At 49.2% G+C, this 12,165-nt stretch overlaps 1 protein-coding gene across 1 annotated transcript in view; it reads left to right on the top strand.

The window, feature by feature from the left end:
- QSOX2 (quiescin sulfhydryl oxidase 2) overlaps positions 1-12,165 on the top strand; it is a 284,089-nt gene that overhangs the window by 205,931 nt on the left and 65,993 nt on the right. Inside the window, exon 10 of the mRNA XM_078641895.1 lies at positions 7,722-7,872. Coding sequence (XP_078498021.1) covers positions 7,722-7,872 — 151 coding nt within the window. The remainder of the gene's footprint in view (positions 1-7,721; positions 7,873-12,165) is intronic.

Raw genomic sequence — 12,165 nt, 5'->3', positions numbered from 1 at the left:
GACTTTCTTTCTGTGTTTCTGCACTCTTTTTTGTCCAATAATGCCTGCATTATTCGACAAATGCCCTGAGTGCTCAAGAAAGAAGGCCAAGACAGACTCCCATGAGGTCTGTATTCTCTGCCTTCCCTCTTCCCACATCCCTGAGGAGTGTAGGATCTGCAGAAGCTTCTCTGGAAGGACCCTGAAGGAGAGGAAGAAGATCAGGCTTCAGGGCCTTGAGGAGAGAAAGCTGAAGGCACGAGGTGGGTCAGGAGGGGCTCCTTCTACCCATGCTGAGGCCTCTGGGGGGCTCCCCAGGGGCAGGAAGACCAGCCCGCGCCCAAGGTCTCCGTCTGGGTCAGTTGCGCTGACCACGACGTCGAGGGGACGGTCAACGGCCAGTTCCAGGTCTCCCCAGGGCTCTGGGTCGAGAAAACGTCGCCCGTCGACGTCGAGGAACGTGTTCCGGCCGCCGTCGAAGCCGGTGTCGATATCCTCGTCGTCGCTGTCGGCGTCGAGTGATCGACATCGGAGGGCCCGGCGTCGGCGCTCGCCGTCGAGGCGACACCGCCGTTCGCCGTCGAGGACATCGTCGTCGAGGGGATCCTCGTCGTCAAGGTCGCCGTCGAGACGTAAGGCATCTCCGGCGCCGAAGAGGTCGACGTCGAAGCATTCCAAAAGGCCGACGTCGAGACGGTCGAGGAGATCGACGTCGAGAAGGTTGGAGAGGTCGACGTCTAGAAGGTCCAAAGGGTCGCCGTCGAAGCGATCCAGGAAGTCGACGTCGAGACCGGCGAAGAGGTCGAGGTCGCCGTCGAGGCACCATCGCCCGTCGTCGAGGTTTCGTGGCTCGTCGATCTGGTCAGGGTCGACGTCGAGACGGAGACACGGTTCGACGTCGAGGAGTGTGATTCGGTCGACGCCGAAGGACCGTTCGACGTCGAGGGGACATCGGTCGTCGTCTGGACACCGGTCTTCAGCGTCTGGAGGTCCTAAGGACAAGCCCAGGACTGTGGGGGGCTCCCCACTCTCTGGTAGAGGTGATGGCTCGCCGGGACCGGCGCATTCCGGGGTGGATACTCCGATGAAGCCGTCTACGCCTCCTCCGCGGCCGGCTGTGCCGAAGGGTCCTCCTCCGAAGGCCCCTACCCCGCCTCCGAAGCCGGCTCCGCGGGACCCGCGTCCGGTTGCTCCTCCACCCCCGATCCCACCGAGGGAGGTGTCGATGCCTAAGTTCCCGACGCCTCCGAAGAAGACTCCTAAGAAGCCTGGAGCTCCTGACCCTGGGAGGCCGAAGGAGCGTCCGAGGCCCAAGAGGTCGAGGTCTCGCTCGGGGAGACGGGACAAATCAAGGAGTGGCCGCGGATCTTCATCACGATCCAGGCATCATCACAAGAGACGTCGGTCCAGGTCACGTTCTCCTTCTGGGACCCGTTCCTACTCGCCCACGCTGTCCGATTCGCCGGAGACTAGGGTGTCTCCGATAGACGATATTAGCACATTTCAGGAGGTTCTCCTGCGTGGTGCGGCGAAGTTGGGCATTGAGGTTGAAGCGCCTACGGCTTCTACCTCGGTAATCTTTGAGACTTTACACAAGAGGCACTTGTCTCGCCCCCTGTTACCTCTGGTGCCGGGGCTCCTTGAGCCCGCCGAACAGCTATTCCTGACGCCGGCAACGGTGAAATCTGTCCCTTCCAGGATACTGAAAAAGTACAGGGCTCCGGACTCAGACCCAGCCTTCTTGAGGAAGGACCCGGTACCGGATTCAGTCATCGTGACTGCTGCTCGGAAGCTTCATGCCACCTCCCCTGCGTCCACGGTGCCTCCGGACAAGGAGAGCCGGTGGATCGATTCTGCCGGTCGCAAGGCGTGTGGGACATCCGCCTCGTCCATGAAGGCAGCCAGTGACTCGGCTTTGCTGGGACGTTACGACCGGTCCCTTTGGGACTCGATGGAGCAGTTCGCAGATCTCGTCCCTCGAGACCGCAAGGAGGACTTTGTGGAGATCGTCAAGGAGGGGATGTTGGTCTCTAATCAGGCCATCGGCGCCGCAGCAGACATATCGTTGCTGTCCGCGCACGGATATTGCCACGGGATTCACCAGAGACGCCATGCTTGGCTCAGGTTGACATCGTTGAAACCGGAGGCACAGCAACGCGTGGCGAATCTCCCGTTTTCCGGAGATACCCTCTTCGGGAAGCACGCGGATGATGAGATGGCCAGGATGAAGGCCGAAGCGGAGACCCTGACGGCAGTGGGCCTGGAAAAGCCCAAGGAAAAGAAACCCTTCCGACAGTACCAGCGTCGGTTTGGGGCGCAGGGTCGTGGAAGGGGGCAGTCTGCTGGTCAACATCAACAGCGGCAGCAGCAGCAGCAGTACAGGCAGCCCTTCCAGAAGCGGCAGGGTGGTAGAGGTCGTCAACAGTCCTCTACCGCGACCAAGGGCCCGGCCGGGTCCCGTCCCTGAGCTGTTACTTCCCCCTCGTCCGTTACCCGCTCCGGTGGGGGGAAGCGTTCAATTTTTTCTGGCAGAGTGGAGAAAAATTACTCAGGACAAGTGGGTGCTGAATATTGTTTGCAATGGATACAGTCTACGTTTCACCAGCCCTCCTCCATCGATTCCTCCCGTCAGCTCGCAGTATCAACTGCGCGAGCTTCAGACGGAGGCGGACGTTCTGCTAAGGAAAAGGGCGATCGAAGACGTACCTCTGTCTCAAAGAGGAAGAGGTCTGTACTCTCGGTTCTTTCTTGTCCGCAAGAAGGACAAAAACGAGTTCAGGCCCATTCTGGATTTGCGGCAGGCAAACAAGTGGATTCGCAGAGAAAAGTTTCGCATGCTGTCGTTGCATCAGATCTACCCTCAGCTGCAACGGGGAGACTGGATGTGTGCCATAGATCTACAGGACGCATACTTCCACGTGCCCATTGCATGCAAACACAGAAAATTTCTGCGCTTTCAAGTCGGCACCAATCACTATCAGTACACGGTGCTGCCCTTCGGACTGAAGTCTGCACCCAGGACATTCTCAAAATGTATGGCAGTGGTAGCGGCACACCTGAGGAAGAACAAGGTGTTTGTCTACCCGTACCTGGACGATTGGTTGATCAAAGCCTCCTCCTTCTCGGAAGCCCGAGCACACTTCCAGAAGACGTGCGTTCTCTTGAACAAGCTGGGGTTGCACATCAACATGTCCAAGTCGGTCCCGATTCCGGTGCAGTGCATCCAGTACTTGGGGGCCTCCATCAATACGCTGTCAGCAAGCGTGTCTCCTTCGGAAGAGCGACGTTTATCACTCGTTCGGAAGGCTCAGGCTCTCATGAAATCTCCGTCTACGACTGTGAGGACCGTGTCTTCTCTACTGGGATCGATGGCCTCTTGCATCTTTCTCACTCCTCACGCACGGCTACAGATGCGTCCTCTGCAGGAGTGCTTGGAGGATCAGTGGGACCAGAGGAGAGGTTCTTGGGACGACAGGATACGACTGTCTCTACATGCTCTTCAGTCTCTGAAGTGGTGGTGCTCGAAGGAGAATCTCCTCAGAGGCGTTCCCTTCCACAAGGACATTCCCACACAGACCATCGTGACGGATGCGTCTCTCCAAGGTTGGGGGGCGCATTCCGGAGATCTACAAATTCAAGGGACGTGGTCCCCGACGGAGTCCACGTACCACATCAATTTCCTGGAACTGAGAGCTGTTCACTTGGCACTGAAGGCCTTTCATCCGTCCTTTCAGACCAACTCTCTGCTTGTTCAGACGGACAACACGACTACGATGTATTACCTCAACAAGCAGGGGGGCTCGAGATCGCGCACTCTGTCGCAGGAGGCGCAGGCGATCTGGCACTGGCTTCTGGCTCGAGGACTGTCGATAACGGCCACCCATCTGCCTGGTGTGCAGAATGTTCAGGCAGACGAACTGAGCAGAATCGTGCAGGAAAACCACGAATGGGTCATAAACGACGAAGTACTAGGAGAAGTCTTCGCAAGGTGGGGAACTCCAGACGTAGATCTGTTTGCCACCGCCGAAAACAGCAAATGCCGAGGCTTCGCCTCCAGGTACTTCCAGCCAGGGACGCTGGGGAACGCGTTATGGATCAACTGGTCGAACAGCTTTCTGTACGCTTTTCCACCAATTCCCCTGATTCCGGCGGTTCTCATCAAGCTGTCTCAATCCAGGGCGAGAATGATTCTGATTGCCCCGGAATGGCCCAGACAGTGGTGGTTCACGGACCTGCTTCACCGATCTCTCCTTCCTCACATGAAGCTGCCGTGCAGGCCGGACCTTCTCACGAAGTTCGGGGGGCGGATGGTGCACCCCAACCTCTCGTCTTTGAGTTTGGCGGCATGGCTCCTGAAATAGTGCAATATGGCCATCTGAATCTCCCAGAGGATTGTATGGGCATACTGAAGGAGGCTAAGCGACCTTCCACTAGGACTTCCTATGCCTACAAGTGGAAGAGGTTTTGCATCTGGTGCAAGTCTAAGAACTATGACCCTACGTCATGCAAGGAAGATGTCATCCTTCCATATCTGCTTCATCTGGCGCAGTCGGGCCTTAATGTCCATTCCATTAAGGTTCATCTGGCTGCTTTGACTGCCTACAGGAAAGGCCCTTCACAGACTTCCTTTTTCCAGATCCCTGTGATCAAAGATTTTTTGGAAGGCTTGAAGAAAGTGTTCCCTCCTGTCAGGCTTCCTTCGCCTTCATGGGACTTGAATGTGGTGCTGTCCAGATTGATGAAGGAGCCTTTTGAACCCATTCATAAGGCTTCGTTGCAGCACCTGTCCTGGAAGGCGGCGTTCCTCGTGGCCATTACATCGGCCCGCAGGGTGAGTGAGATTCAGGCATTGTGTTGCCAAGAACCTTATACTGTATTTCATAATGCTAAAGTTGTTATGCGTACTCACCCTAAGTTTCTTCCCAAGGTTGTTTCTGATTTTCATATCAATCAGACTATCACTTTGCCTACGTTCTTTCAGAATCCTTCATCTCCGGCGGAAAGGTCTTTACATTCCCTGGATGTGCGGAGGGTGCTGAAGTTTTATCTTGATAAGACTAAAGATATTCGTAGGTCAGACCAATTGTTCGTCAATTATGGCTCAGTCAGGACAGGTCTTGCTACCTCTAAACAGTCCATCTCGAGGTGGATTGTGTCCTGCATACAGTTGTGTTACTACAAAGCTAATAAGACCTTAGGAGGTAAGCCTAAGGCTCATTCCACCAGGGGCAAGGCTGCTACGACAGCTATGCTCCGTAATGTTCCCATTGCAGAGATCTGCAAGGCGGCCACTTGGAAGTCGGTCCATACCTTTGCTAAGCATTACTGCCTGGACACTGATGCCAGGGCAGACGCTCAGGTTGGGCAGGCTTCACTGCGGAATCTGTTCGCACAGTAGTGGCGTTATTTTATTCTCCACCGCCGCTTGGTGTGGGGATGGGCTTGCCATTCTATTCACTAGATTATGACTATACACAGAGATCCCCTACTACAGAAGGAGTAGTTTCTGTCCTGTAACTCCAGTTCTGTAGTAGGGGTATCTCTGTTATAGTCATAAGCGCCCTCCCGCCTCCCCGGTGGAGTGTTGTTCATGATCATAATGCTACAGGTCTGGCGTTTCCTACGCCCTCGAAAAGAACTGAGGCTAAGTTGGACCTGCTATGCATTCTGGGATACTGAGAGAAGGTTCTGGAAGGTTCTCTTAAAGGCACAGTATCCTAATTAAGCCACATAATGGCAGCCTATGGGGCTTGTCTGTCCAGGTTCTTCTCTCTATCATTCCTGAGGGATTTTGCTGTTAAGCAAGGGAAATCTGTACAGGCTTTGCTGTTTTGTGGATTTTATGGTGGAAATTTCTAGTTGAAGTACTGGACAGTGTAGCCTTTTGGCTGCATTATCTGTCTTTAAATTCTCTCTTAAGTGTCTATGCATTTTCTGCATTTTTTGACACTGTAAGAGATTATTTTTGATTGCTCCGGGGTCCACGCACATGGGCGGGACTATTCACTAGATTATGACTATAACAGAGATACCCCTACTACAGAACTGGAGTTACAGGACAGAAACTACTCCTTCTGCATGTCCATGCCTTTCACTGGGGCCAGTGTGGAGTCTGGGAGACTGTGGAACAGCATATTCCACCAACCACATCCAGCTGTATGATAGCTGAAACAGACTTTCTGGGGCCTCTGTGAGAGCTGGTTTCACTTTCTTTAGTACCAAGGTCTCTTAGTTTTTCTGTGGATGTTAGGCGCCCAATATACTTAAATTGGGAGAAAGTTTGGGATCAAATCCATTCAGGTTCATTTAATTGATCCAAACTTGGACTAGTTGGTGGTGGTTCTCAGTGAACAGCAAGAATTCTGCTTTTGGTACGGTTAAGTTGCAATACTTACTGGACATCCAGGTCTGGATTAAGGTCAAGCAGAATTTTAGGCACTGACGTTCTGGCGCTGAGGAGAGCTCAAATACATTTGGTGTATTAGTAAATATAGATGTGGTCTGTGAGTAGCATCCCAGCGAGATCCATATAGGGATTGAAGATGACCGGGAGTATGATGGATTCTTTGGGAACTCAGCAAGTGATCAGGTACTTCTTGTAGTATATACAGTAGAGTAGTATCTGACGCATGCCTTGTGGTCTGATGCTGGGTCTGAGCAGGGGCCCAGAGAGTAGAATGTGGTGAGGTCCTAGTGACCCAACGTAGAAGGGATGACCTTTGGAGAGGCAGAAAGAAGGAGAGTAGATGCTGGATGGATGAGTTCTCATGTAGCAAACTACGTGTATTTCCTCAAGTCTACAGTTTCATCTTGTTCCATCTTGTGGGTCCCTTGTCACACTTCTGGAACCTAGAGGGGCCCACGTGAACGAGCTGGTGGTGTTTGGATAGGTAGCTGGAAAACCAGCGAAGGATGTATTGAAGGTGCGGATGATGGTGGATTACTCAAACATGCCAAAGGCAATTGTGAGGTCCAGTAATATCAGGAGCCAGGTAGTCACTTTTTCAGTATTAATGGGCTAATGGAAGGCCACAGGCTGTCTCTCAGTTATGCAGCAAACAAGGATTTCAATGCTTCATTTGAAGATCTAGAAAACTATACATTTCTTTGCCGCATCAACTCATCGAATTTATGAATGTATTTCTAAATATTTGTATACATTGTATGGGTGGTTCAACATGCTGTGACCTAAAGGAAAACCTTTTTTGTTTCCATTTTCTGAAGGATTTGAGTACTACTGTGAGTGTTCCCACATCCATGGGTTGATATTTAGTCCTCTTTTCTACTAGCTTTTCTTTTACGACAGTGGCCTAAAAAATGTTAGAAGAGTGAGAGATAATTATGTGCACCAGAGAGGGTGCTGCAGGCTTGCACATTTACCTTAAGCAAAGTAAAGGCAGATAAGACTAATGGGTTTTGCCCTTTCTTTGCATGCTATAATGCTATCTCCCAGTTCTCCACTCAAACCTCTACCAATTTCCTTAATTTTGGGACAGATTTGTTACCTGAAAGCTATTTGTTTTATTTTTATGAACAGTTTACAACTTTGCAACAGCTCATATTATCACCAGTTACATTTCTCATCATGTGTCCTGTAATGTTTGTGTTTTGTACTGCTTAGGCCAAATTATGAGCATGCGTTTAGAGAGCTTTGATGTGGGTAAAATGTTGTACACCCAAGACCCGGTAGCACAGTAGTAAGATGCACTCTACCAAACATTTGACTCGGTTTTATTTTTCAGATTTCCGGAATATATCTCCCTAGCAGAGTCAAGTGGGTTGGATGCCAAGGAAGCAGACCAGAGCTGAGAGGTTACACATGTTCTCTTTGGAAGTTATTCCATAGCTTGGCTGTGCAAGCAGCTATCCGGTCAGAAGAATTCTCTAAAGAAGGTAAGCAGCTGGTGTTGGGTGCCTGAGGCCTTTTTCCACAAAGGCTTTGACTCCGTTATCACTATTTTAGAAAACATATGTGTGCAGAAACGTGAAACGGCTCAGAACTTCCCTGCTTGGATGAAAGGGGGGACTAAACTAGTTATATTTTTGAACTATCTGGATGTAGATTCCTAGCCGTACAAGTGCTGGGAGAGCTATGCTGGATATACAGCCAGCTTATCCTTACAATAAAGAAGGTCTTTCCAAAGCGATCTCCCAGCCAGTGAGGGGCCAAACCACGAAGCTTGTGATTATAATATCCAAAAATGTATTCCAGCGATACCTGGCGTAATACCTTGATAGCTGACCAAAGACCAAAAATCATCAGGTTTTGTGAGGTAGATATGAGAAATTGTTGATACATCAACAGAGTGAATGTGCAAAGGTCACAGAATTATAAATATTTTTGCCCTTCTCTAAATTTCTGGTTAGACTAGCATGCTGGTAATAATCTGAAAAATGAGATATTGTGAATGATGCAAGCACTTTTCATTGCTTTAATACCGTATATGGAGTTTACACATCCTCCTCCCTGTTAAAAGCAGATTAAGATTCAGAGATTTCGACTCTTACCTGTGGTGCTGAAGCATGACTCACTGTTAGCAACAACGTCATTGATAAAATGGAGTCCTTGCTACTTGGTTTTTCCACCTCCCTCTCATGGTCCCAGCTAAAGTGATTGATTAGGTTGCAATTTATTGCCACTCTGGTTGCTATTTATATTCACTTGTCACACTTTTATGTTTTATTAAGTCAGTGCAAACGGCTGAATGTATTGTGCCTGACTTCATTTTAAGAGTTAAAAAGACAGGGTGAACTAACAAGGTTTGCAATGTCTATAGGTCTGGATCTTGCACGCTCACTCACTGCACACTCACATGGGCAGCGTCCTTTCCCTCTGAAGTACTGGGAGTAGGAGCTAGAACCAACAAAGAGTGTCTATCCGCTGTGGGGTAATGGAATTTGGGCACAACCAGTAGGTCATGAGAAGAGGGACAAAGCATGCGAGAGGCACCTAGGGCTGAAGAGGAGGACTGAGATACTCTGGACATCTGCCAGCAAGTGTCTTGAGAAATCATGCAGTGTTTGACACGCAATCCATTTATTCAGTGGCAAAGTACGATTAGATTTTAACAGATGCGTGCTGAGGTAAATCACGTAAGACGTGGCAGCTGCATTTTGAACAGTCAAAGGTGATAGATGAAATATTTAGGTTAGCCAAGCAAGTCTGCATTCCTATAATCCAAATGGGGTGAGTTGGCATTCTTCTACCTTCAGTTTAGATGCAAGGAAGAATGTTCAATAAGCTCTTCAAAAGGTAATAATATGCACCAGTGATCCTACTAACATGCAGGCAGAAGTTAAGATCAGCATTGATGGTAGCAACAACTTCTTTGGTTGTACCAGCAGGGCTTTGAGTGGGGCATGAGCCAGTGACTCCCAAGTAGAGGTCTGGATCTAAAGCTGATGCCTTAGGACCAACACCTTTGATTTATCTGCATTCAACTTCAAAAAGTTATTGGTCATCAATTGTGCAATCAGAATATTCCCAGTTCGAGTATAAATATATATAATATGTGATAAAGTGGAAATAATTTTATGTATAGTAATACCTATGCTCCCGTTGTTTTCTTTGAGTATTCAGTACCTGTGAGCAACCACGTGTGGTGCTAGACGTTTTAGCCGAAGGCTGGGCAAGAGTGCATCTACTACTGTTTAGTCCCCTTTATGGATGTGGAAACTTCAGAATTGTAGTTTGTGAACAGCTGTGGGCTTACTATTTTGTGGGTGTGGGGTTATAAAAACCCGTGCCTCCCTAAACCCATCCTTACTTTTCTCTAAACCCCTTACATTTTGTATACATATTCCACATTTTCCCACCACTCCCTCCCACATTTACTTCTAAAAGGTAAACATACATGTGTTAAAATCTCCCTATAGAGAAAATAAGAAGAGGTGTAGGTGACAATCTCCACCCATTGAATTGTGAATTGTTTATTGTTTTTGTAGTATGTAACACTAATACAGTACTACTTTACATATTGCACAATGCAGTTTGTGAATCCGGTCCTATATAGAACATGTACACAAAATCTGTTTCTCACAAGCATTACCTGAACTAGAGTTCTGATTGATACTTCTAACTGCAGATTTCTCATCTTTAGATGCCAGATTGAATCCTTAAGATTGTTTAGCATAGCCCCTGCATGCTGGCAGGTGGCATCTTACAGCTCCACGTTAAATCACTGTACCCCAGAAATGATAACTGGAGCCACATGTAAGCACCACCCCGGCCCGCAGAAGTGGGTTCCTTTAATTCTGTGTCTTTGTACAAGGATCAGGGGCTAGCTCCTAACTTTTTCTCATCACTTGATGCGTTTTTGTATGTCCTGTTTCTTTCCAGTGTGCAAGGAAACATGTCTCCTCCTAAACCTACAGGTTTTAAGCTGTGTAGGCACTGTTGGAAGCAATGTCTGTGACAGATCTTCATGAGGTATGTCTCTGGTGTTTGTGTTCAGGCCACAACTCTATAGCATGCGAGTAGTGTGCCCTATGCCCCACTGTATACCACCCAACATTGAAGGAAGTCCCTTTCCTGCTCAAAGTTGAAAGTGTAGACCTGTTTCTCCTTTCCGGGCCTTTCCTGCAACCGGCCTTCTTGGCCAAAATACAAAAGTAAATATAGGTTTAAGTGGGCCTCATGCCAGCCTCGCAACTCTCCTTCTGAGAAGATGCAAGAACGTCAACGTGCCCGCATTTCTTTCCTCATTCCTGGTCTCACCCAAGGAGTCAGTTCTACAGCTGATCCCAATGTACCCCAAATTTGATAGTCCATCGGTGATGCTGCAATGGGTTAAGGTATTCAAGGAAGTCATGTTGCAAAATTCTTTTACAACCCCAAGGATCCAAAGTGACATCCAACCAGAATACTCCCGGCAGGTGTGCCTTTGGCGCCATTTGCGTCTTCCGAATCCTCTGTATGTTCAGCTCCAACTCCAGAGCCAACTCCATGTCCAGCATCATGGACATGCCATTTCGAAGCAGCCGCCAAAGCCAGAGGATGACGCTGATCCTGTTATCCCATCCAACTCTGAACCAAACCCCTCTCGAGCAAAGTCACATCGTTAAACATTCCTGATGCGCCTAGTCCCTGAGACAAAAACGACACCTTTCCTTAAAAGCTGCTTTCCAGAGCCCAACAACATTTCAGAACAGATCTTAACCAAAGTCAGCCAGCCTTTGGCCACAATGGAGATGATGGGGATGAATTTCCCCCACAATATGATGAGGACAACTTCAATCGGGAGCCTACAAAAGGGCAGTGGTCTGGACACTTCTGACAACTTCTTCCCACTCCAGGTCCCTCAGCAGAAGCGATACACTTGTTTGTTGTGGTCATCCAGCTGGCAGGTTAAGCATTGGACTTGAATTGATGTCTGTTGGTATAAAAACAAATGTACTCTCAGATGGTCTGCAGCCTAGAAAGATTACGGCCTTTGCTGCATTTGATTTTTTCCATGACTGATTCCTTCATAGGTACCTGGGTCAATACTTGTCTCTGCTCATCTGTAAATGGACAGGTAGCACAATGCCACAGATCTGCTCCAGGTGACTGTGCTATTTGGATGCATCACCCTACTCCAGAGAACCAAGTGGTTCAGGCTTCTACTAGAAGGATCAACCCAAACTGTTGACCTGTCCAGATAGGGGGCCCAAAATACTTGAAGCATTCAGGAAACAAGCGTTCTCCTCAACTAGCCTCGCTCATCTGTCAGCCAATATCAGCTGTTTTCTGGGCTTGTACCACCAAGCATTATGTGACTCAGTCACAAATATCTTGCTAGCAGTCCCGGAGTGCTACAGACCCAAATTGGCACAGACTATTCGGGATTGCCCGGATGTAGCGAAATGTCATACTGACTGTTTAGGCAGAGCAGTCGGGCTAGCATGGTGCGCCAGCACCATGCATGGACGAGATAAACGGCTTCTTGGCTGATGTTCAGGCATCAATCAGGGATATTCCTTTTGACGTGTCTCGCCTATGTAGGAAAGTAGTCCCACTCCGCCCTACAGCACTTAAAAGAGAGTAGAGCCATTGCCCTCCACTCAGTCTCTATGCTCTCAATACACTATCCTGATTATGTTTTGCCCCTTTCAAGGCATCAGCAGAGGTTGTGCTTATAGATGTCACGCCTGACCACCAGGCAACTCTGTCACTTCTCGGTCAGGGTGAAAGATCTAGCTAGCTGC

Source organism: Lissotriton helveticus, chromosome 5_1, assembly GCF_964261635.1.
Source record: "Lissotriton helveticus chromosome 5_1, aLisHel1.1, whole genome shotgun sequence".
NCBI lineage: Eukaryota > Metazoa > Chordata > Amphibia > Caudata > Salamandridae > Lissotriton > Lissotriton helveticus.
Note: the sequence above shows the minus strand (reverse complement) of the source record. Positions and strands in the feature narration are given on the sequence as shown.